The 22,277-nt window shown below is 60.0% G+C and overlaps 1 protein-coding gene across 3 annotated transcripts in view; it reads left to right on the plus strand.

Annotated features, from left to right (window-relative positions):
• The first annotated feature begins 1,492 nt into the window (after positions 1–1,492).
• bsdc1 (BSD domain containing 1) overlaps positions 1,493–22,277 on the plus strand; it is a 111,005-nt gene continuing 90,220 nt past the window's right edge. For all 3 annotated transcript variants that reach the window (XR_011940821.1, XR_011940823.1, XM_072500162.1), the window contains exon 1: positions 1,493–1,733. Coding sequence is in view for 1 of the 3 variants with exons in the window: in XM_072500162.1 (XP_072356263.1) it covers positions 1,723–1,733 (11 nt within the window). In the remaining 2 variants the exon portion in view is untranslated. The remainder of the gene's footprint in view (positions 1,734–22,277) is intronic.

The following is a 22,277-nucleotide window of genomic DNA, read 5'->3' on the forward strand; positions in this document are numbered from 1 at the left end:
TGAAGCAAAGTGGGTTTGCGGTATAACGCATGGTTGTTGCGGCAGCTCCACGTCACCCTCGACGCGAGTGTAGAATCCAATGGAAGAAACAACAGGAATGCACGTAGGGTAGAAATTAACAAAAGGTTTGTTACGGTATACACAAATAACAAAGTTACAACTCCTCTCCCCGAAGGGCCACCCTCCCTGGCCGGCATCCAGGCCAGGGTTTTATACTGAGTGGTTCCCCCAATTACCAGGGGAGCAACTCATGTGCTTTAACTTTACATAGTAATCTGTGAGACATTGTCGAAAGTCTTCTAAAAATCTAAATAAACCACATCCACCTGGTCTTCCTTGTCAACTCTACTAGTTACATCAAATAACTAAACACTAACAGTAATATTCTCACACTGACAGTAATAATATTCTCACTAACAGTAATAATATTCTCACAGTAATGGTAATATTCTCACACCAACAGTAATAATATTCTCACTCTAACAGCAATGGGCGGCACGGTAGCAATGATTCAATTCCCGGCTTGGGTCACTGTTTGTGCGGAGTCTGTACGTTCTTCCCATGCCTACGTGGGTTTCCTCCGGGTGCTCTGGTTTCCGTCCTGAAAGACGTGCTGTTTGGCGAATTGAACATTCTGAATTCTCTCTCAATGGACCCAAACAGGTGCCGTCGTGTGGCGATTAGGGCATTTTCACAGTAACTTCATTGCAGTGTTAATGTAAGCCTACTTGTGACACTAATAAAGATGATTATTATTATATTCTCACAGCAACAGTAATAAATTTTTGACTCTAACAGTAATATTTTCACATTGACAGTAATGGTATTCTCACACTGACAGAAATAATATTCTCACTCGCAGTAATATTCTCACACTGGCAGTCATATTCTCACTCCAATAGTAATAATATTCTCACAGCAACAGTAATAATTGCTTATTGTTGCAAGTAAGCTTCAATGAAGTCACTGTGAAAAGACCCTAGTCGCCACATTCCAGCACCTGTTCGGGGAGGCCGGTACGGGAATTGAACCTGCGCTGCTGACCTTGTTCTGCATTACAAGCCAGCTGTTCAGCCCACTGTACTAGACCAGCGCCTGGCTAAACCAGTCCCTAGATAAACCAGCCCCTATGCTAACCAGCCCCTGGTTTAGAATAATAATAACCAGAATAATATTCTGACTCAAACAACAATATTTTCACATTGACAGTAATAATATTCTCATTACGACAGTAATATTCTCACACAGACAGTAATAATGTTCTGACACTAAAAGTAATAATATTGTCACAGCAACAGTAATAATATTCTGACTCTAACAGTAATATTCCGACATTTGACAGTAATAATATTCTCATTCTGGCAGTAATATTTTCACTTCAGGAGTAATATTTTTCACCACTATATTGAGAATGGTGGGTCTGTGTCACACCCTCATTTACATAGCTACTTTGCATGTATTAACATAATGACGATGTACGTACGTACGACAAACGCGGTGACGTCACCGCGCTGCCTGCAAGACCCGCCGGAGCTGCGAAAAAAAATCGCCTGGAAAATAAACAAAATAATACATCCGCAACCGGCGGAGAAACCTGCAATCAACCGTCCCGTCCTGAAGCCCCGTCCTCTACTCGAACCCGATCCGGATCCCGCTACCGGTCTGCGGGAAGGCCGAGCCGCCCAGGGGGTCCGGGAATCTCCATGACACCAGCCCGGGAAGATGGCGGCCGGGTGAGTGTGAAGAGGGGGGAGGGGGGAGGGGGGGGGTGTGAGGAGGAGGGGGGGGGTGTGAGGAGGAGGGGGGGGTGTGAGGAGGAGGGGGGGGGGGGTGAGGAGGAGGGGGGGGGGGTGAGGAGGAGGGGGGGGGTGAGGAGGAGGAGGAGGAGGAGGGGGGGGGTGTGAGGAGGAGGAGGAGGAGGAGGGGGGGTGTGTGAGGAGGAGGAGGAGGGGGGGTGTGAGGAGGAGGAGGAGGAGGGGGGGGTGTGAGGAGGAGGAGGAGGGGGGGTGTGTGAGGAGGAGGAGGAGGGGGGGTGTGAGGAGGAGGAGGAGGAGGGGGGGGTGTGAGGAGGAGGAGGAGGAGGAGGGGGGGGGGTGAGGAGGAGGAGGAGGAGGGGGGGGTGTGAGGAGGAGGAGGAGGAGGGGGGGGTGTGAGGAGGAGGAGGAGGAGGGGGGGGTGTGAGGAGGAGGGGGGGGGGTGTGAGGAGGAGGGGGGGGGGTGTGAGGAGGAGGGGGGGGGTGTGAGGAGGAGGGGGGGGGTGTGAGGAGGAGGGGGGGGGTGTGTGAGGAGGAGGGGGGGGGGTGTGAGGAGGAGGGGGGGGGGTGTGAGGAGGAGGAGGGGGGGGGTGTGAGGAGGAGGGGGGGGGGTGTGAGGAGGAGGGGGGGGGGTGTGAGGAGGAGGGGGGGGGGTGTGAGGAGGAGGGGGGGGGTGTGAGGAGGGGGGGGGGGGGTGTGAGGAGGAGGGGGGGGGTGTGAGGAGGAGGGGGGGGTGTGAGGAGGAGGGGGGGGGTGTGAGGAGGAGGGGGGGGGGTGTGAGGAGGAGGGGGGGGGGTGTGTGAGGAGGAGGGGGGGGGGGTGTGAGGAGGAGGGGGGGGGTGTGAGGAGGAGGGGGGGGGTGTGAGGAGGAGGGGGGGGGTGAGGAGGAGGGGGGGGGTGAGGAGGAGGGGGGGGGGGTGTGAGAGGAGGAGGGGGGGGGTGTGTGAGGAGGAGGGGGAGGGGGGGTGTGAGGAGGAGGGGGGGGTGTGAGGAGGAGGGGGGTGTGTGAGGAGGAGGGGGAGGGGGGGTGTGTGGAGGAGGGGGGGGGTGTGAGGAGGAGGGGGAGGGGGGGTGTGAGGAGGAGGGGGGGGGGGTGTGGGAGGGGTGGAGGGGGGGGTGTGAGGAGGGGGGGTGTGAGGAGGGGGGGTGTGAGGAGGTGGGGGGGGGGGTGTGTGGAGGGGGGGGGGGTGTGAGGAGGAGGGGGGGGTGTGAGGAGGAGGAGGGGGGGGTGAGGAGGAGGGGGGTGTGAGGAGGAGGAGGGGGGGTGTGAGGAGGAGGGGAGGGGGGGTGTGGAGGTGGAGGGGGGGTGTGAGGAGGAGGAGGGGGGGGGTGTGGAGGAGGAGGAGGGGGGGGTGTGTGGAGGAGGAGGAGGGGGGTGTGAGGTGGAGGGGGGTGTGAGGAGGAGGGAGGGGGGGGTGTGAGGAGGAGGAGGGGGGGGGTGTGAGGAGGAGGAGGGGGTGTGTGAGGAGGAGGAGGGGGTGTGTGAGGAGGAGGGGGGGTGAGGAGGAGGAGGGGGGGTGAAGAGGAGGAGGAGGGGGGGTGAAGAGGAGGAGGAGGAGGAGGGGGGGTGAAGAGGAGGAGGAGGAGGAGGAGGGGGGGTGAAGAGGAGGAGGGGGGGTGAAGAGGAGGAGGGGTGGGGGGGTGAAGAGGAGGAGGGGGGGTGAGGAGGAGGAGGGGGGTGAGGAGGAGGAGGGTGTGTGTGAAGAGGAGGGGGTGATGAAGAAGGGGTGTGTGTGAAGAGGGAGGGGGGTGTGAGAGGAGGAGGAGGGTGTGTGAGGAGGAGGGGGGTTGAAGAGGAGGAGGGGGGGGTGAAGAGGAGGAGGGGGGGTGAAGAGGAGGAGGGGGGGGGGTGAAGAGGAGGAGGGGGGGGTGAAGAGGAGGAGGGGGGGGTGAAGAAGAGGAGGGGGGGTGAAGAGGGAGGGGGGGGTGAAGAGGAGGGGGGGTGAAGAGGAGGAGGGGGGGGTGAAGAGGAGGGGGGGTGAAGAGGAGGAGAGGGGGGTGAAGAGGAGGAGGGGGGGTGAGGAGGGAGGGGGTGAACAGGAGGAGGAGGAGGGGTGTGAACAGGAGGAGGAGGAGGGGTGTTGTGAAGAGGAGGAGGGGGTGTGAAGAGGAGGAGGGGGTGTGCAGAGGAGGAGGGGGTGTGCAGAGGAGGAGGGGGTGTGCAGAGGAGGAGGGGGTGTGCAGAGGAGGAGGGGGTGTGCAGAGGAGGAGGGGGTGTGAAGAGGAGGAGGGGGTGTGAAGAGGAGGAGGGGGTGTGAAGAGGAGGAGGGGGTGTGAAGAGGAGGAGGGGGTGTGAAGAGGAGGAGGGGGTGTGAAGAGGAGGAGGGGGTGTGAAGAGGAGGAGGGGGTGTGAAGAGGAGGAGGAGGTGTGAAGAGGAGGAGGGGGTGTGAAGAGGAGGAGGAGGGGTTGTGAAGAGGAGGAGGGGGGGTGTGAAGAGGAGGAGGGGGTGTGAAGAAGAGGAGGTGGGTATGAAGAGGGGAGGGGGTGTATGAAGAGGAGGCGAGGTGAGGAGGGGGTGAAGAGGAAGGGGGTTGAAGAGGAAGAGGGGTGAGTCTGTTTGTGCGTGTTCTCAGACTTCTGTATCTCCTTCCCGATGGAAGAGTGAGTAAGCCGGGTGGGAGGGATCTTTGATTATACTGCCCGCTTTCCCCAGGCAGCGGGAGGTGTAGATTGAGTCAATGGATGGGAGGCAGGTTTGTGTGATGGACTGGGCAGTGTTCACGACTCTCTGAAGTTTCTTGCGGTCCTGGGCCGAGCAGTTGCCATACCAGGCTGTGATGCAGCCTGATAAGATGCTTTCTATGGTGCATCTGTAAAAGTTGGTAAGAGTCAATGTGGACATGCCGAATTTCCTTAGTTTCCTGAGGAAGTATAGGCGCTGTTGTGCTTTCTTGGTGGTAGCGTCGACGTGGGTGGATCAGGACAGATTTTTGGAGATGTGCACCCCTAGGAATTTGAAACTGCTAACCATCTCCACCTCGGCCCCGTTGATGCTGACAGGGGTGTGTACAGTACTTTGCTTCCTGAAATCAATTACCAGCTCTTTAGTTTTGCTGGCATTGAGGGAGAGATTGTTGTCGCTACACCACTCCACTAGGTTCTCTATCTCCCTCCTGTTATCGGACTCATCGTTATTCGAGATCCGGCCCACTATGGTCGTATCGTCAGCAAACTTGTAGATGGAGTTGGAACCAAGTTTTGCCACGCAGTCGTGTGTGTACAGGGAGTAGAGTAGGGGGCTAAGTACGCAGCCTTGCGGGGCGCCGGTGTTGAGGACTATTGTGGAGGAGGTGTTGTTGTTCATTCTTACTGATTGTGGTCTGTTGGTCAGAAAATCGAGGATCCAGTTGCAGAGTGGGGAGCCAAGTCCTAGGTTTTGGAGCTTTGATATGAGCTTGGCTGGGATTATGGTGTTGAAGGCGGAGCTGTAGTCAATAAATAGGAGTCTAATGTAGGAGTCCTTGTTTTCAAGATGCTCTAGGGATGAGTGTAGGGCCAGGGAAATGGTGTCTGAGGTGGACCGGTTGCAGCGGTATGTTAATTGCAGTGGATCAAGGCATTCTGGGAGTATGGAGGTGATGCGCTTCATGATCAACCTCTCGAAGCACTTCATTACGAAAGACGTCAGGGCCACTGGTCGGTAGTCATTGAGGCACGTTGCCTGGTTCTTCTTTGGTACCGGTATGATGGTGGTCTTCTTGAAGCAGGTGGGGACCTCGGAGTGGAGTAGGGACAGGTTAAAGATGTCCGTGAATACCTCTGCCAGCTGGTCTGCGCAGACTCTGAGTGCGCGACCATGGAGCCCGTCTGGGCCCGTCGCCTTCCGAGGGTTCACTTTCAGGAAGGCCAATCTGACTTCGGAAGCTGTGATGGTGGGTATGGGTGAATTATGGGCTGCTGGGGCACTCGCCAGCGGATTGTTGGTTACCTGCTTGAACCGAGCATAGAATGCATTGAGTTCATCGGGGAGTGGTGCGCTGCTGCCAGAGATACTGTTCGGCTTCGCTTTGTAGCCCGTTATGTTGTTTAGTCCTAGACACAACCACCGAGAGTCTGTCTGTGACTCTAGCTTGGTTTGATATTCTCTCTTGGCATTCCGGATGGCTTTGCGGAGGTCGTACCTGGATTTCTTGTATAGGTCAGGGTCGTCTGCCTTGAACGCCTCAGATCTGTCCTTCAGTAGGGAGTCAATCTCGCGATTGAGCCATGGTTTCCAGTTGGGGAACGCACGTACTGCTTTCTTTGGTGCGCAGTCGTCCACACATTTGCTGATGAAGTCTGTGACGGTGGTGGCATACTCATTTAAGTTGGTCGCTGAGTTCTTAAATATGGACCAGTCCACTGTCTCTAAGCAGTCACGTAAGAGCTCTTTTGTCGTCTCGGACCAGCACTGCACAACCTTCTTAGCTGGATTCTCCCGCTTGAGATCTGCTTGTATGCCGGGAGAAGGAGCACCGTCTTATGGTCTGATTTCCCAAAGTGCGGTCGGGGGATGGAACGGTAGGCGCCCTTGATTTTTGAGTAGCAGTGGTCAAGAGTGTTGTCGCCCCTGGTGGGACAGGAGATGTGCTGGTGGAATTTTGGCAGTACACTTTTAAAAAATATATATATTTTATTAAAGTTTTTCGATCAAACAAAAATTTCCCATTTTACAACTTTGTAATAATATATACATTGATCGTTTTTTAAATAATTAATATGCTAACTAACGGCAACTGCCAACAACAAAATAAGAAACAACAGAAATAGTAACTAAAATAGTAACTTCGTAAAATCAAATATAAATAACTAATATATAAACACACACATAAAACCCCTGAGGACCCAAATGAGCCCCCCTCCCCCCTGGGTTGCTGCTGCTACCTTTCCTATTTTCCCTTATCGCTCTGCGAGATAGTCGCGGAACGGTTACCACCGCCTGGTGAACCCTTGAGCCGAACCTCTTAGTGCGTACTTTATCCGCTCCAATTTTATAAACCCTGCCATGTCGTTTATCCAGGCCTCCACGCCCGGGGGTTTAGCTTCTTTCCACATAAGTAGAATCCTTCGCCGGGCTACTAGGGACGCAAAGGCCAAAACATCGGCCTCTCTCGCCTCCTGCACTCCCGGCTCATCTGCAACCCCACATATAGCCAACCCCCAGCCTGGTTCGACCCGGACCCCCACCACCTTTGAAATCACTTTTGCCACACCCACCCAGAACCCATGCAATACCGGACATGACCAAAACATATGGGTGTGGTTCGCCGGGCTTCCCGCGCATCTCCCGCACCTATCCTCCACTCCAAAAAATCTACTCCGCCTTGCTCCCGTATTATGCACCCTGTGTAGAACCTTGAATTGTATCAGGCTGAGCCTGGCACACGAGGACGAAGAGTTTACCCTACTTAGGGCATCTGCCCACAGCCCCTCCTCAATCTCTTCCCCAGCTCCTCCTCCCATTTTCCCTTCAGCTCCTCTACCATCGTCTCCCCCTCATCTCTCATTTCCCTATATATATCTGACACCCTACCATCACCCACCCATGCCCCCAAAATCACTCTGTCCTGGATCTCTTGCGCTGGGAGCTGCGGAAATTCCCTCACCTGTTGCCTCACAAATGCCCTCACTTGCATATAGCGAAATGCATTCCCAGGTGGCAACCCATATTTTTCTGTCAGTGCTCCCAGACTCGCGAACGTCCCGTCTAAGAACAAGTCCTTCAATTTCGCAATACCTGCTCGCTGCCAAGATTTAAATCCCCCATCTATCCTTCCCGGGACGAACCTATGGTTGTTCCTTATCTGGGACCACACTGAGGCACCCGTCACTCCCTTATGTCGTCTCCACTGCCCCCAAATTTTCAGAGTTGCCACCACCACTGGGTTTGTGGTGTATTTTTTCGGTGAGAACGGTAACGGAGCCGTCGCCAGTGCTTTTAGGCTAGTTCCCCTACAGGACGCCATCTCCAGCCTTTTCCACGCCGCTCCTTCCCCTTCCCTCATCCACTTACATATCATTGACACGTTGGCGGCCCAATAATAATCACTTAGACTCGGCAGTGCCAGTCCTCCTCTGTCCCTACTGCGCTGCAGGAACTCCCTCTTTACTCTTGGGGTCTTTCCAGCCCACACAAAGCTCATAATACTCTTGTCCACCTTCTTAAAAAAGGCCTTTGTAATCAGTACAGGGAGGCACTGGAACACAAAAAGAAACCTCGGAAGGACCACCATTTTAACCGCCTAAACCCTGCCCGCCAATGACAGGGGCGCCATGTCCCACCTCCTAAAGTCCTCTTCCATCTGCTCTACCAGTCGTGCCAAGTTAAGCTTATGCAAGGTTCCCCAGTTCCTGGCCACCTGGATCCCTAAATACCGGAAATCTCTTGTTACCCTCCTCAACGGTAAATCGTCTATTCCCCTGCCCTGTTCCCCGCGGGGTGCATCACAAACAGTTCACTCTTCCCCATATTCAATTTATATCCTGAAAATTCTCCAAACTCCCTGAGTGTCTGCATTATCTCAGGCATCCCCTCCACTGGGTCCGCGACATACAACAACAAATCATCCGCGTATAATGACACCCGATGCTCTTCTCCTCCTCTAAGTACCCCCCTCCACTTCCTAGAGCCCCTCAGTGCTATGGCCAGCGGCTCAATTGCCAACGCAAACAGTAACGGGGACAGGGGACATCCCTGTCTTGTACCCCTATATAGTCGGAAGTGCTCAGATCGTTGCCTATTTGTAATCACACTTGCCACCGGGGCCCTGTACAGGAGCTGAACCCATCTAATGAACCCCTCTCCAAATCTAAATCTCCTCAGTACTTCCCACAGGTAGTCCCACTCCACTCTATCAAATGCTTTCTCTGCATCCATCGCCACCACTATCTCCGCCTCCCCCTCCGGTGGGGGCATTATCATCACCCCCAGCAGCCTCCGTATATTAGCATTCAATTGCCTTCCTTTAACAAACCCCGTTTGATCATCATGCACCACCCCAGGGACACAGTCCTCTATCCTCGTCATCACCACCTTGGCCAAAAGCTTGGCATCTACGTTCAAGAGGGAAATAGGCCTGTATGACCCGCACTGCAGCGGGTCTTTGTCTCTTTTCAGGATCAGCGATATCGTCGCCTCCGACATCGTCGGGGGTAGTGTCCCCCTTTCCCTAGCCTCATTAAAGGTTCTCGTCAGAAGTGGGGCCCGCAGGTCCACGTATTTCCTATAGAACTCCACCGGGAACCCATCCGGTCCCGGGGCCTTCCCTGCCTGCATGTTCCCAATTCCTTTTACCACCTCCTCCACCTCAATCTGCGCTCCCAGTCCTGTCATCTCCTGTTCCTCAACCTTAGGGAACTCCAGCTGGTCTAGGAAACGCATCATTCCCTCTTTCCCTCCCAGGGGTTGAGCCTTATATAGCCTCGTAAAATACCTTAAACACCCCGTTCACCCTCTCCGCTCCCCGTTCCATCTTTCCCTCCTCGTCTCTAACCCCTCCGATCTCTCTCGCCGCCCCCCTCTTCCTAAATTGTTGGGCCAGCAGCCGGCTCGCCTTCTCTCCATATTCATACTGCACTCCCTGTGCCTTCCTCCATTGTGCCTCCGCCTTACCCGTGGTCAACAAGTCAAAGTCCGTGTGCAATCTCCGTCTTTCCCTGTATAGCCCTTCATCTGGAGCCTCCTCATATTGCCTATCCACCCTCAAAACCTCCCTCAACAATCGCTCCCTTTCTTTACCCTCTTGTTTCCCCTTATGGGCCCTTATGGAGATCAGCTCCCCTCTAACCACCGCCTTCAGCGCCTCCCAGACCACTCCCACCTGGACCTCTCCGTCATCATTGATCTCTAGGTACCTTTCAATACATCCCCTCACCCTTACACATACGCCCTCGTCCGCCAACAGTCCCATATCTAATCTCCAGAGTGGGCGCTGTTCCTTTTCCTCTCCTACTTCCAGATCTACCCAATGTGGGGCATGATCTGAAATTGCTATAGCCGAATACTCCGTTCCTGCCACCTTCGGGATCAGCGCCCTTCCCAGGACAAAGAAGTCTATCCGGGAGTACACTTTGTGGACATGGGAGATGAAGGAAAACTCTTTACTCCTTGGCCTAGTAAATCTCCAAGGATCCACCCCTCCCATCTGCTCCATAAAGCCCTTAAGCACCTTGTCCGCTGCCGGCCTCCTCCCGGTCCTAGATCTGGCCAGCCCTGGGTCCAGCACTGTGTTGAGGTCCCCCCCCTATTACCAACTTTCCCATCTCCAGGTCCGGGATGCGCCCCAACATACGCTTCATAAAGTTCGCGTCATCCCAGTTCGGGGCATATACATTCACCAGCACCACCGCTTCACCTTGCAATCTGCCACTCACCATCACGTATCTACCCCCATTGTCCGCCACTATGGTCTTCGCCTCAAACAATACCCGTTTCCCCACCAGTATTGCCACCCCTCTATTTTTCGCATCCAAGCCCGAGTGGAATACCTGTCCCACCCACCCTTTTCTTAACCTGACCTGATCTGCCAGTTTCAGGTGCGTCTCCTGAAGCATGGCCACGTCTGCCTTTAGCTTCTTTAGGTGCGCAAGTACCCTTGCCCTCTTAATCGGCCCATTCAACACTCTCACGTTCCATGTGATCAACCGGGTTGGGGGGCTCTTTACACCCCCCCACCCCTCGTCGACTAGCCATCCCCTTTTTTAGACCAGCTCCTCACCCGGATCCCACGCACCCGCTTATCCCCCCCGATGGCGCCCTCCCGTCCCGACCATCCCATCCCATAACAGCTCCCCCTTCCCCTTAGCAGCAGCAACCCAGTTAACCCCCCTCCCCCCCCGCTAGATCCCTCTCTAGCTTAGTTGCGCCCCCCCATATTGCTTCCGGAATTCAGCAAACTCTGGCTGACCTCGGCTTCCCCCGTTTATCCTTAGCCTCCCATTATGTGAGGCCCCCTCCTTTCTGCGCCCCCTTTTCCCGTCACAATTTCCATAGCGCGGGAACAAAGCCCACGCTTCCCTCTTGGCCCCGCCCCTGATGGCGCAGCTCCCCCTCTCCTCCCCCCTCCCCCCTCCCCTTCCCCACCGGCGGCCACATTTCTTTGTGTGTCCCCCCCCCTTCGAGGGGAATGAAAATTTTACCCCATCTGATTCACAGTCCCTTGCCACCACCTCACTACTTCATTTCAAACACTCTTTCTCCAATCTAGTCCAACTTCTCCTCTTCAATAAATGTCCACGCCTCCTCTGCCGTCTCGAAGTAGTGGTGTTTACCCTGGTGTGTAACCCACAGTCTTGCCGGCTGCAACATTCCGAATTTCACTTTCCTCTTGTGGAGCACCGCCTTGGCCCGATTGAAACTCGCCCTCCTTCTCGCCACCTCCGCACTCCAATCCTGATACACGCGGATCACCGCGTTCTCCCACCTGCTGCTCCGTGTCTTTTTCGCCCATCTCAGGACCATCTCCCTGTCCTTGTAGCGGTGGAACCTCACCACTATTGCTCAAGGTATTTCTCCTACCTTTGGTCTTCTCACGAGGACTCGATACGCTCCCTCCACTTCCAGGGGGCCCGTCAGGGCCTCAGCTCCCATTAAGGTATGGAGCATCGTGCTCACACACGCCCCAACGTCCGCTCCCTCTGCCCCTTCGGGGAGATCCAAGATTCTTAATTTCTTCCTCCTCGAGCTATTTTCCAGGGCTTCCAGTCTCTCCATACACCTCTTATGCAGTGCCTCGTGCGTCTCCGTCTTCACCACCAAGCCCTGTATCTCGTCCTCATTTTCGGCAGCTTTTGCCTTCACTCCACGGAGCTCCATCTCTTGGGTCTTCTGCGCCTCCTTTAACCCCTCAATCGCCTGCAGCATCGGCGCCAGCACCTCCTTCTTTAGCTCCTCCACACATCGCCGGAGGAACTCCTGCTGTTCCAGGCCCCATACCAACTGGCCTCCCTCCGCCGCCATCTTGCTTCTCACTTCCCTTCTTTGCCACTGCTCCAGAGGATCCTCCGCAATCTGGCCACTATTATCTCTTCTGTCCATTCACATACGGGGGGACTCCCTTCTATGTCGCCTCACAGTGGGTTTAGCCTTCGAAAATTGCCGTTGGGGCTCCCGATAAGAGCCCAAAAGTCCGTTAAAACGGGAGGTGCCGAAACGTGCGACTGAGCTGGTCATCGCCGCACCCGGAAGTCTCCGGCAGTACACTCTTGAGGTTGGCCTTGTTGAAGTCTCCGGCCACGATGAACAAGGCCTCCGGGTGTTCTGTTTCGTAGTTGTTTATTACTGTGTATAGTTCGTCCAGCGCCTTCCTCACTACTGCCTGGGGTGGGATGTAGACTGCTGTGATAATGGCTGAAGTGAACTCACGTGGAAGATAATATGGGCGGCACTTCACGGTCAGGTATTCCAGGTCTGGGGAGCAGTAGGTTGCCAGAGTCGCCACATCCAAGCACCAGGAGGAGTTGATGAGGAGGCAAACCCCTCCACCCTTCGCTTTGCCTGATGATGCCGTGCGGTCCGCCCGATGAATTGAGAAGCCTTCAGGTTGTATGGCAGAGTCCGGTGAGGCAGGGGTGAGCCATGTCTCTGTGAAACAGAGCACACAGCAGTCTCTTACTTCCCTCTGAGAGGTAAGTCTGGCGTTAAGTTCATCCAGCTTGTTTTCGATTGCTTGGACGTTTGCCAGGAGTATGCTGGGGAGAGGGGTCTTGAAACCGCGTTGCTTCAGTCTAACCTGCAGACCGCCGCGTTTCCCTCGCTTCCTTGGTCGGCAGCTGCGGCTGGATGATCCTGGGATCCGATGTCCGATGTCAGCTCTTGTGGAAGGTAGGTGGTCGCGTCTGGCGGGGTCCAGGGCGCTGGCGGGGACCAGAGCGCTGTCTACGTATCTGGAGTCGTGTCTGGCAGGGACCCGGGCGCTGGTTGAGGTAGAGGGGTTGCTAGGGGGGGCATGTTTGCGATCCGGATGGGTCCCGGCGTTCTGCGGGCGCGGGAATACCTTGCAGCGTGTTCGGGTCCTCGTGCGTGGTCTCCGCTGTTTCGGGGGTCGTGGGCAGGGGCTTCTTGAGGCTGGTTGGGCTGGGTCACGTGGTCTGTTCCCTCCCTGGGCGCTTCTGGGGTCGGATCTTGAAGTGGGCCCGGTCGAGCCTCCACGTGGATTTTTCTTTCTTCCGTTACCAGGTAGGTCGGGTCGCTGGGCGGGTTTCTCGGGGTCGGGTCGCTGGGTGGGTCTCTCGGGGTCGCGTTGGGCCGGGTCTTGCCGTCTGGGGTCGGGTTGGGAGCTCCGGGGACTGAGCAAGGCGATCCGGGGCCTGGCGTCGGTAGTTAGGCCGGGTTTGGAGCTCCGAGGCCCAGGTCTGCTCCAAATCGAGGTCGTGGCTTCACTTCCGGTTTGGGCCCGATCTTCTTCCAGGTCGCGGAGGTCGGGTCGGTCAAAAGGTCTCCAACGGCCTCGGAGGATGTTCAAGCCTGCAAGAGAGGATAAAAGAGAGAGGTTAGTAATAATGTTAGGTTTAGAATTAAATTATAAAAGATTAGAACGAGTACAAGTTAAGTAAAAAGATCTGTTTGTGAGAGCTCGCAGAGAGTCGCCTCGCACCGGCGCCATCTTTGGGAGGGGAGTGGGAATGTGTGAAGAGGGGAGAGGGGTGGGTGTGAAGAGGGGGGAGGGGAGGGGAGTGGGGGTGTGAAGAGGGGGCAGGGAGTGGGGGTGTGTGAAGAGGGGAGGGGAGTGGGATGTGTGAAGAGGGCGGAGGGGATGGGGGGTGTGAAGAGGGCGGAGGGGATGGGGGGTGTGAAGAGGGGGGAGGGGAATGGGGGTGTGTGAAGAAGGGGAGGGGAGTGAGGGGTGTGTGAAGAGGGGGGAGGGGTGTGTGAAGAGGGGGGAGGGGAGTGGGGGGGGGTGTGAAGAGGGGGAAGGGAGTGGGGGGTTGTGAAGAGGGGGGAGGGGAGTGAGGGGGAGGGGAGTGGGGGGTGTGAAGAGGGGGAGGGGCGTGGGGGTGTGTGAAGAGAGGGAGGGGAGTGGGGGTGTGAAGAGAGGGAGGGGAGTGGGGGGTGTGAAGAGGGGGAGGGGAGTGGGGGGGTGTGAAGAGGGGGGAGGGGAGTGGGGGGTGTGTGAAGAGGGAGGAGGGGAGTTGGGGGGGTGTGAAGAGGGGGGACGGGAGTGGGGGTGTGTGAAGAGGGGGGGAGGGAGTGGGGGTGTGTGAAGAGGGGAGGGGAGTGGGATGTGTGAAGAGGGCGGAGGGGATGGGGGTGTGAAGAGGGGGGGGGGGGGTGGGGGTGTGTGAAGAGGGGGAGGGGAGTGAGGGGTGTGTGAAGAGGGGGGAGGGGAGTGAGGGGTGTGTGAAGAGGGGGGAGGGGAGTGGGGGTGTTTGAAGAGGGGTTAGGGAGTGGGGGGTTGTGAAGAGGGGGGAGGGGAGTGGGGGGGTGAAGAGGGGGAGGGGAGTGGGGGGTGTAAAGAGGGGGAGGGGAGTGGGGGGTGTGAAGAGGGGGAGGGGAGTGGGGGGTGTGAAGAGGGGGAGGGGAGTGGGGGGTGTGAAGACGGGAAGGGGAGTGGGTGGTGTGTGAAGAGGGGGGAGGGGAGTGGGGGGTGTGAAGACGGGAAGGGGAGTGGGTGGTGTGTGAAGAGGGGGAGGGGAGTGGGGGTTGTGTGAAGAGGGGGGAGGGGAGTGGGGTTGTGTGAAGAGGGGGAGGGGAGCGGGGGGGGTGTGAAGAGGGGGAGGGGGAATGGGGGGTGTGAAGAGGGGGGAGGGGAGTGAGGGTGTGTGAAGAGGGGTAGGTGAGTGGGGGTGTGTGAAGAGGGGGAGGGGAGTGGGTGTGTGAAGAGGGGGGACGGGAGTGGGGGTGTGTGAAGAGGGCGGAGGGGATGGGGGGTGTGAAGAGGGGGGAGGGGAATGGGGGTGTGAAGAGGGGAGTGGGGTGTGTGAAGAGGGGGGATGTGAGTGGGGGTGTGTGAAGAGGGGGAGGGGAGTGGGGTGTGTGAAGAGGGAGGAGGGGAGTGGGGGGGTGTGAAGAGGGGGAGGGGAGTGGGGGTGTGTGAAGAGGGGAGGGGAGTGGGGGGGTGTGAAGAGGGGAGGGGAGTGGGGGGTGTGAAGAGGGGGAGGGGAGTTGGGGGTGTGAAGACGGGAAGGGGAGTGGGGGGTGTGTGAAGAGGGGGGAGGGAGTGGGGTGTGTGTGAAGAGGGGGGGAGGGGAGTGGGGGGGTGTGTGAAGAGGGGGGAGGGGAGTGGGGGTGTGTGAAGAGGGGGAGGGGAGTGGGGGTGTGTGAAGAGGGAGGTGGGGAGTGGGGGGGGTGTGAAGAGGGGGAGGGGAGTGGGGGGGTGTGAAGAGGGGGGACGGGGGTGTGAAGATGGGGGACGGGGTGTGTGTGAAGAGGGGGGACGGGAGTGGGGGGGGTGTGAAGAGGGGGGACGGGAGTGGGGGTGTGTGTGAAGAGGGGGGAGGGGAGTGGGGTTGTGTGAAGAGGGGGGAGGGGAGCGGGGGGTGTGTGAAGAGGGGGAGGGGAGTGGGGGTGTGTGAAGAGGGGTAGGTGAGTGGGGGTGTGTGAAGAGGGGGAGGGGAGTGGGTGTGTGAAGAGGGGGGACGGGAGTGGAGGGGTGTGAAGAGGGCGGAGGGGATGGGGGGTGTGAAGAGGGGGGAGGGGAATGGGGGTGTGAAGAGGGGGGAGGGGAGTGGGGGTGTGTGAAGAGGGGGGATGTGAGTGGGGGTGTGTGAAGAGGGGGAGGGGAGTGGGGTGTGTGAAGAGGGAGGAGGGGAGTGGGGGGGTGTGAAGAGGGGGAGGGGAGTGGGGGGGTGTGAAGAGGGGAGGAGAGTGGGGGGTGTGAAGAGGGGGAGGGGAGTTGGGGGTGTGAAGACGGGAAGGGGAGTGGGGGGTGTGTGAAGAGGGGGGAGGGAGTGGGGTGTGTGTGAAGAGGGGGGAGGGGAGTGGGGGGTGTGTGAAGAGGGGGGAGGGGAGTGGGGGTGTGTGAAGAGGGGGAGCGGAGTGGGGGTGTGTGAAGAGGGAGGTGGGGAGTGGGGGGGGTGTGAAGAGGGGGAGGGGAGTGGGGGTGTGTGAAGAGGGGGGACGGGGGTGTGAAGATGGGGGACGGGGTGTGTGTGAAGAGGGGGGACGGGAGTGAGGGGGTGTGAAGAGGGGGGACGGGAGTGGGGGTGTGTGCGAAGAGGGCGGAGGGGATGGGGGTGTGTGAAGAGGGGGGATGTGAGTGGGGGTGTGTGAAGGGAGGGGAGTGGGGGGGGGTGTGAAGAGGGGGGACGGGAGTGGGGGTGTGTGAAGAGGGCGGAGGGGATGGGGGTGTGTGAAGAGGGGGGTGGGGAATGGGGGGTGTGAAGAGGGGGGAGGGGAGTGAGGGTGTGTGAAGAAGGGGAGGGGAGTGGGGGTGTGTGAAGAGGGGTAGGTGAGTGGGGGTGTGAAGAGGGGGAGGGGAGTGGGTGTGTGAAGAGGGGGGACGGGAGTGGGGGTGTTTGAAGAGGGCGGAGGGGATGGGGGGTGTGAAGAGGGGGGAGGGGAATGGGGGTGTGAAGAGGGGGGAGGGGAGTGGGGGGTGTGTGAAGAGGGGGGAGGGGAGTGGGTGTGTGTGAAGAGGGGGGATGTGAGTGGGGGTGTGTGAAGAGGGGGAGGGGAGTGGGGGTGTGTGAAGAGGGAGGAGGGGAGTGGGGTGGTGTGAAGAGGGGGAGGGGAGTGGGGGGGGTGTGAAGAGGGGGAGGGGAGTGGGTGGTGTGAAGAGGGGGAGGGGAGTGGGGGTGTGTGAAGAGGGGGGAGAGGAATGGGGGGGTGTGAAGAGGGGGGACGGGAGTGGGGGTGTGTGAAGAGGGGGGGAGGGAGTGGGGGTGTGTGAAGAGGGGAGGGGAGTGGGATGTGTGAAGAGGGCGGAGGGGATGGGGGGGTGTGAAGAGGGGGGGGGGATGGGGGTGTGTGAAGAGGGGGGAGGGGAGTGAGGGGTGTGTGAAGAGGGGGGAGGGGAGTGAGGGGTGTGTGAAGAGGGGGGAGGGGAGTGGGGGTGTTTGAAGAGGGGTTAGGGAGTGGGGGGTTGTGAAGAGGGGGGAGGGGAGTGGGGGGGTGAAGAGGGGGAGGGGAGTGGGGGGTGTAAAGAGGGGGAGGGGAGTGGGGGGTGTGAAGAGGGGGAGGGGAGTGGGGGGTGTGAAGAGGGGGAGGGGAGTGGGGGGTGTGAAGACGGGAAGGGGAGTGGGTGGTGTGTGAAGAGGGGGGAGGGGAGTGGGGGGTGTGAAGACGGGAAGGGGAGTGGGTGGTGTGTGAAGAGGGGGAGGGGAGTGGGGGTTGTGTGAAGAGGGGGGAGGGGAGTGGGGTTGTGTGAAGAGGGGGAGGGGAGCGGGGGGTGTGTGAAGAGGGGGAGGGGGAATGGGGGGTGTGAAGAGGGGGGAGGGGAGTGAGGGTGTGTGAAGAGGGGTAGGTGAGTGGGGGTGTGTGAAGAGGGGGAGGGGAGTGGGTGTGTGAAGAGGGGGGACGGGAGTGGGGGTGTGTGAAGAGGGCGGAGGGGATGGGGGGTGTGAAGAGGGGGGAGGGGAATGGGGGTGTGAAGAGGGGAGTGGGGTGTGTGAAGAGGGGGGATGTGAGTGGGGGTGTGTGAAGAGGGGGAGGGGAGTGGGGTGTGTGAATAGGGAGGAGGGGAGTGGGGGGGTGTGAAGAGGGGGAGGGGAGTGGGGTTGTGTGAAGAGGGGGGAGGGGAGCGGGGGGGTGTGTGAAGAGGGGGAGGGGAGTGGGGGTGTGTGAAGAGGGGGAGGGGAGTGGGGGTGTGTGAAGAGGGCTAGGTGAGTGGGGGTGTGTGAAGAGGGGGAGGGGAGTGGGTGTGTGAAGAGGGGGGACGGGAGTGGAGGGGTGTGAAGAGGGCGGAGGGGATGGGGGGTGTGAAGAGGGGGGAGGGGAATGGGGGTGTGAAGAGGGGGGAGGGGAGTGGGGGTGTGTGAAGAGGGGGGATGTGAGTGGGGGTGTGTGAAGAGGGGGAGGGGAGTGGGGTGTGTGAAGAGGGAGGAGGGGAGTGGGGGGGTGTGAAGAGGGGGAGGGGAGTGGGGGGGGTGTGAAGAGGGGAGGAGAGTGGGGGGTGTGAAGAGGGGGAGGGGAGTTGGGGGTGTGAAGACGGGAAGGGGAGTGGGGGGTGTGTGAAGAGGGGGGAGGGAGTGGGGTGTGTGTGAAGAGGGGGGGAGGGGAGTGGGGGGTGTGTGAAGAGGGGGGAGGGGAGTGGGGGTGTGTGAAGAGGGGGAGCGGAGTGGGGGTGTGTGAAGAGGGAGGTGGGGAGTGGGGGGGGTGTGAAGAGGGGGAGGGGAGTGGGGGTGTGTGAAGAGGGGGGACGGGGGTGTGAAGATGGGGGACGGGGTGTGTGTGAAGAGGGGGGACGGGAGTGAGGGGGTGTGAAGAGGGGGGACGGGAGTGGGGGTGTGTGCGAAGAGGGCGGAGGGGATGGGGGTGTGTGAAGAGGGGGGATGTGAGTGGGGGTGTGTGAAGGGAGGGGAGTGGGGGGGGTGTGAAGAGGGGGGACGGGAGTGGGGGTGTGTGAAGAGGGCGGAGGGGATGGGGGTGTGTGAAGAGGGGGGTGGGGAATGGGGGGTGTGAAGAGGGGGGAGGGGAGTGAGGGTGTGTGAAGAAGGGGAGGGGAGTGGGGGTGTGTGAAGAGGGGTAGGTGAGTGGGGGTGTGAAGAGGGGGAGGGGAGTGGGTGTGTGAAGAGGGGGGACGGGAGTGGGGGTGTTTGAAGAGGGCGGAGGGGATGGGGGGTGTGAAGAGGGGGGAGGGGAATGGGGGTGTGAAGAGGGGGGAGGGGAGTGGGGGTGTGTGAAGAGGGGGGAGGGGAGTGGGTGTGTGTGAAGAGGGGGGATGTGAGTGGGGGTGTGTGAAGAGGGGGAGGGGGAGTGGGGGTGTGTGAAGAGGGAGGAGGGGAGTGGGGTGGTGTGAAGAGGGGGAGGGGAGTGGGGGGGGTGTGAAGAGGGGGAGGGGAGTGGGTGGTGTGAAGAGGGGGAGGGGAGTGGGGGTGTGTGAAGAGGGGGGAGAGGAATGGGGGGGTGTGAAGAGGGGGAGGTGAGTGGGGGGATGTGAAGAGGGGGGAGTGGGGAGGGTAGTGGGGGTGTGAAGAGGGGGAGGGGAGTGGGGGGTGTGAAGAGGGGGAGTGGAATGGGGGGTGTGAAGAGGGGGAGGGGAGTGGGGGTGTGTGAAGAGGGGGAGGGCAGTGGGGGTGTGTGAAGAGGGGGGAGAGGAATGGGGGGGTGTGAAGAGGGGGAGGTGAGTGGGGGGATGTGAAGAGGGGGGAGTGGGGAGGAGAGTGGGGGTGTGAAGAGGGGGAGGGGAGTGGGGGGTGTGAAGAGGGGGAGTGGAGTGGGGGGTGTGAAGAGGGGGAGGGGAGTGGGGGTGTGTGAAGAGGGGGAGGCCAGTGGGGGTGTGTGAAGAGGGGGGAGGGGAGTGTGGGGAGGGGGTGTGTGAAGAGGGGGAGTGGGGTGTGTGAGTAGGGGAGTGGGGTGTGTGAGTAGGGGAGTGGGGTGTGTGAGGAGGGGAGTGGGGTGTGAGGAGGGGAGTGGGGGTGTGAAGAGGGGGAGGGGAATGGGGGTGTGTGAAGAGGGTGGAGGGGAGTGAGGGGGTGTGAAGAGGGGAGGGGAGTGGTGGGTGTGAAGAGGGGGAGGGAAGTGGGTTGTGTGAAGAGGGGGGAGGGAAGTGGGGGGTGTGAAGAGGGGGAGGGGTGTGTGTGAAGAGGGGGTGGGGAGTGGGGTTGTGTGAAGAAGGGGAAGGGAGTGGTGGGGTGTGAAGAGGGGGGAGGGGACTGGGTTGGAGGGGAGTGGGAGGGTTGAAGAGGGGGAGGGGAGTGGGTGTGAGGGGAGTGGGGGCGTGTGAAGAGGTGGGAGGGGAATGGGGGTGTGTGAAGAGGGGGAGGGTGTGTGAAGAGGGGGGAGGGGAGTGGGGGTGTGTGAAGAGGGGGGAGGGGAGTGGGGGGGTGTGAAGAGGGGGAGGGGAGTGAGGGAGGTGTGAAGAGGGGGAGGGGAGTGGGGCGTGTGAAGAGGGGAGGGGAGTGGGGGTGTGCAGAGTGGGAGGGGAGTGGGGGTGGGTGAAGAGGTAGGTGGGTAGTGGGGTGTGTGAAAAGAGGGGAAGGGGTGTGGGGGGGGGGGTGGAAAGAGGGGGAGGGGAGTGGGGGGGGAGTGAAAAGAGGGGGAGTGGAGTGGGGGTGGGTGAAAAGTGGGGAGTGGGGGTGTGTGAAAAGAGGGGGGAGGGAAGTGTGGGTGTGTGAAAAGAGGGGAGTGGGGGGTGAAAAGAGGGGGGACGGGAGTGGGGGGGGTGAAAAGAGGGGGAGGGGAGTGGGGGGAAAGAGGAGTGGGGGGTGAAAAGAGGGGGCAGGAGAGTGGGGGGTGAAAAGAGGGGGGAGGGGAGTGGGGGGGTGAAAAGAGGGAGGAGGGGAGTGGGGGGGTGAAAAGAGGGGGGATGGGAGTGGGGGGGTTGAAATGAGGGGGGAGGGGAGTGGGGGGGGTTGAAATGAGGGGGAGGGGAGTGAGCGGGTTGAAATTAGGGGGGAAGGGAGTGGGGGGGTGAAATGAGGGGGAGGGGAGTGGGGGGTGGAAAGAGGGGGAGGGGAGTGTGGGGCGTGAAAAGAGGGGGGAGGGGAGTGGGGTGGTCAAAAGATGGGGGAGGAGAGTAGGGGGGATGAAAAGAGGGGGGAGGGGAATGGGGGGTCAAAAGAGTGGGAGGGGAGTGGGGGTGTGAAAAGAGGGGAGAGGGGAGGGGAGTGGGGGGTGAAAAGAGGGGGGAGGGGTGTGGGGGGGGTGAAAAGAGGGGGTAGAGGAGTGGTCTATGTGAAAGGCGCGGAGTGTGGAGGGTGAAAAAGATGGGGGAGTGTGGTGGGGGGGTGAAAAGAGGGGGGTGGGAGGTGGGGGTGAAAATAGGGGGTAGGGGAGTGGGGGGTTGAAAAGAGGGGAGGGGGGTGTAAAGGGGGGAGGAGAGTGGGGGGTGAAAAGGGGGAGGGAAGTTGGGGGTGAAAAGGTGGGGGAGGGGAGTGGGTGGTGAAAAGGGGGGGAGCGGAGTGGGGGGTGAAAAGAGGCGGGAGGGGAGTGGGGGTGTGAAAAGAGGGGAAGGGAGTGGGGGGGGTGAAAAGAGGGGGGAGAGGAGTGGGGTGGTGAAAAGAGGGGGAGGGGAGTGGGGATGTGAAAAGAGGGTGGAGGGGAGTGGGGGGTGAAAATAGGGGGTAGGGGAGTGGGGGGTTGAAAAGAGGGGAGGGGGGTGTAAAGGGGGGAGGAGAGTGGGGGGTGAAAAGAGGGGGGAGGAGAGTGGGGGGTGAAAAGAGGGGAGAGGGGTGTGGGGGGTGTGAAAAGAGGGGGTAGAGGAGTGGTCTATGTGAAAGGCGCGGAATGTGGAGGGTGAAAAAGATGGGGGAGGGTGGTGGGGGGGTGAAAAGAGGGGGTAGGGAGGTGGGGGGTGAAAATAGGGGGTAGGGGAGTGGGGGGTTGAAAAGAGGGGAGGGGGGTGTAAAGGGGGAGGAGAGTGGGGGGTGAAAAGAGGGGGGAGGGAAGTTGGGGGTGAAAAGGTGGGGAGGGGAGTGGGTGGTGAAAAGAGGGGGGAGCGGAGTGGGGGGTGAAAAGAGGGGGGAGGGGAGTGGGGGTGTGAAAAGAGGGGAAGGGAGTGGGGGGGGTGAAAAGAGGGGGGAGAGGAGTGGGGTGGTGAAAAGAGGGGGAGGGGAGTGGGGATGTGAAAAGGGTGGAGGGGAGTGGGGGGTGAAAATAGGGGGTAGGGGAGTGGGGGGTTGAAAAGAGGGGAGGGGGGGTGTAAAGGGGGAGGAGAGTGGGGGGTGAAAAGAGGGGGGAGGAGAGTGGGGGGTGAAAAGAGGGGGGGAGGGAAGTTGGGGGTGAAAAGGTGGGGGAGGGGAGTGGGTGGTGAAAAGAGGGGGGAGAGGAGTGGGGGGTGAAAAGAGGGGGGAGGGGAGTGGGGGTGTGAAAAGAGGGGAAGGGAGTGGGGAGGGTGAAAAGAGGGGGGAGGGGAGTGGGGGGTGAAAAGAGGGGGAGGGGAGTGGGGGTGTGAAAAGAGGGGGGAGGGGAGTGGGGGGGTGAAAAGTGGGGGGAGTGGGGGGGTGAAAAAAGGGGGGAGGGGAGTGGGGGGGGTGAGAAGAGGGAAGAGGGGAGCGGGGGCGTGAAGAGGGGAGCGGGGGCGTGAAGAGGGGAGCGGGGGCGTGACGAGGGGAGCGGGGGCGTGACGAGGGGAGCGGGGGCGTGACGAGGGGAGCGGGGGCGTGAAGAGGGGAGCGGGGGCGTGAAGAGGGGAGCGGGGGCGTGAAGAGGGGAGCGGGGGCGTGAAGAGGGGAGCGGGGGCGTGAAGAGGGGAGCGGGGGCGTGAAGAGGGGAGCGGGGGCGTGAAGAGGGGAGCGGGGGCGTGAAGAGGGGAGCGGGGGCGTGAAGAGGGGAGCGGGGGCGTGAAGAGGGGAGCGGGGGCGTGAAGAGGGGAGCGGGGGCGTGAAGAGGGGAGCGGGGGCGTGAAGAGGGGAGCGGGGGCGTGAAGAAGGGAGCGGGGGCGTGAAGAAGGGAGCGGGGGGTGGGGGTGTGAAGAGGTGGTGGGAGAGGGTGAAGAGGGGGTGGG

This window comes from Scyliorhinus torazame, chromosome 1, assembly GCF_047496885.1.
Source record: "Scyliorhinus torazame isolate Kashiwa2021f chromosome 1, sScyTor2.1, whole genome shotgun sequence".
Taxonomy (NCBI): Eukaryota; Metazoa; Chordata; class Chondrichthyes; order Carcharhiniformes; family Scyliorhinidae; genus Scyliorhinus; species Scyliorhinus torazame.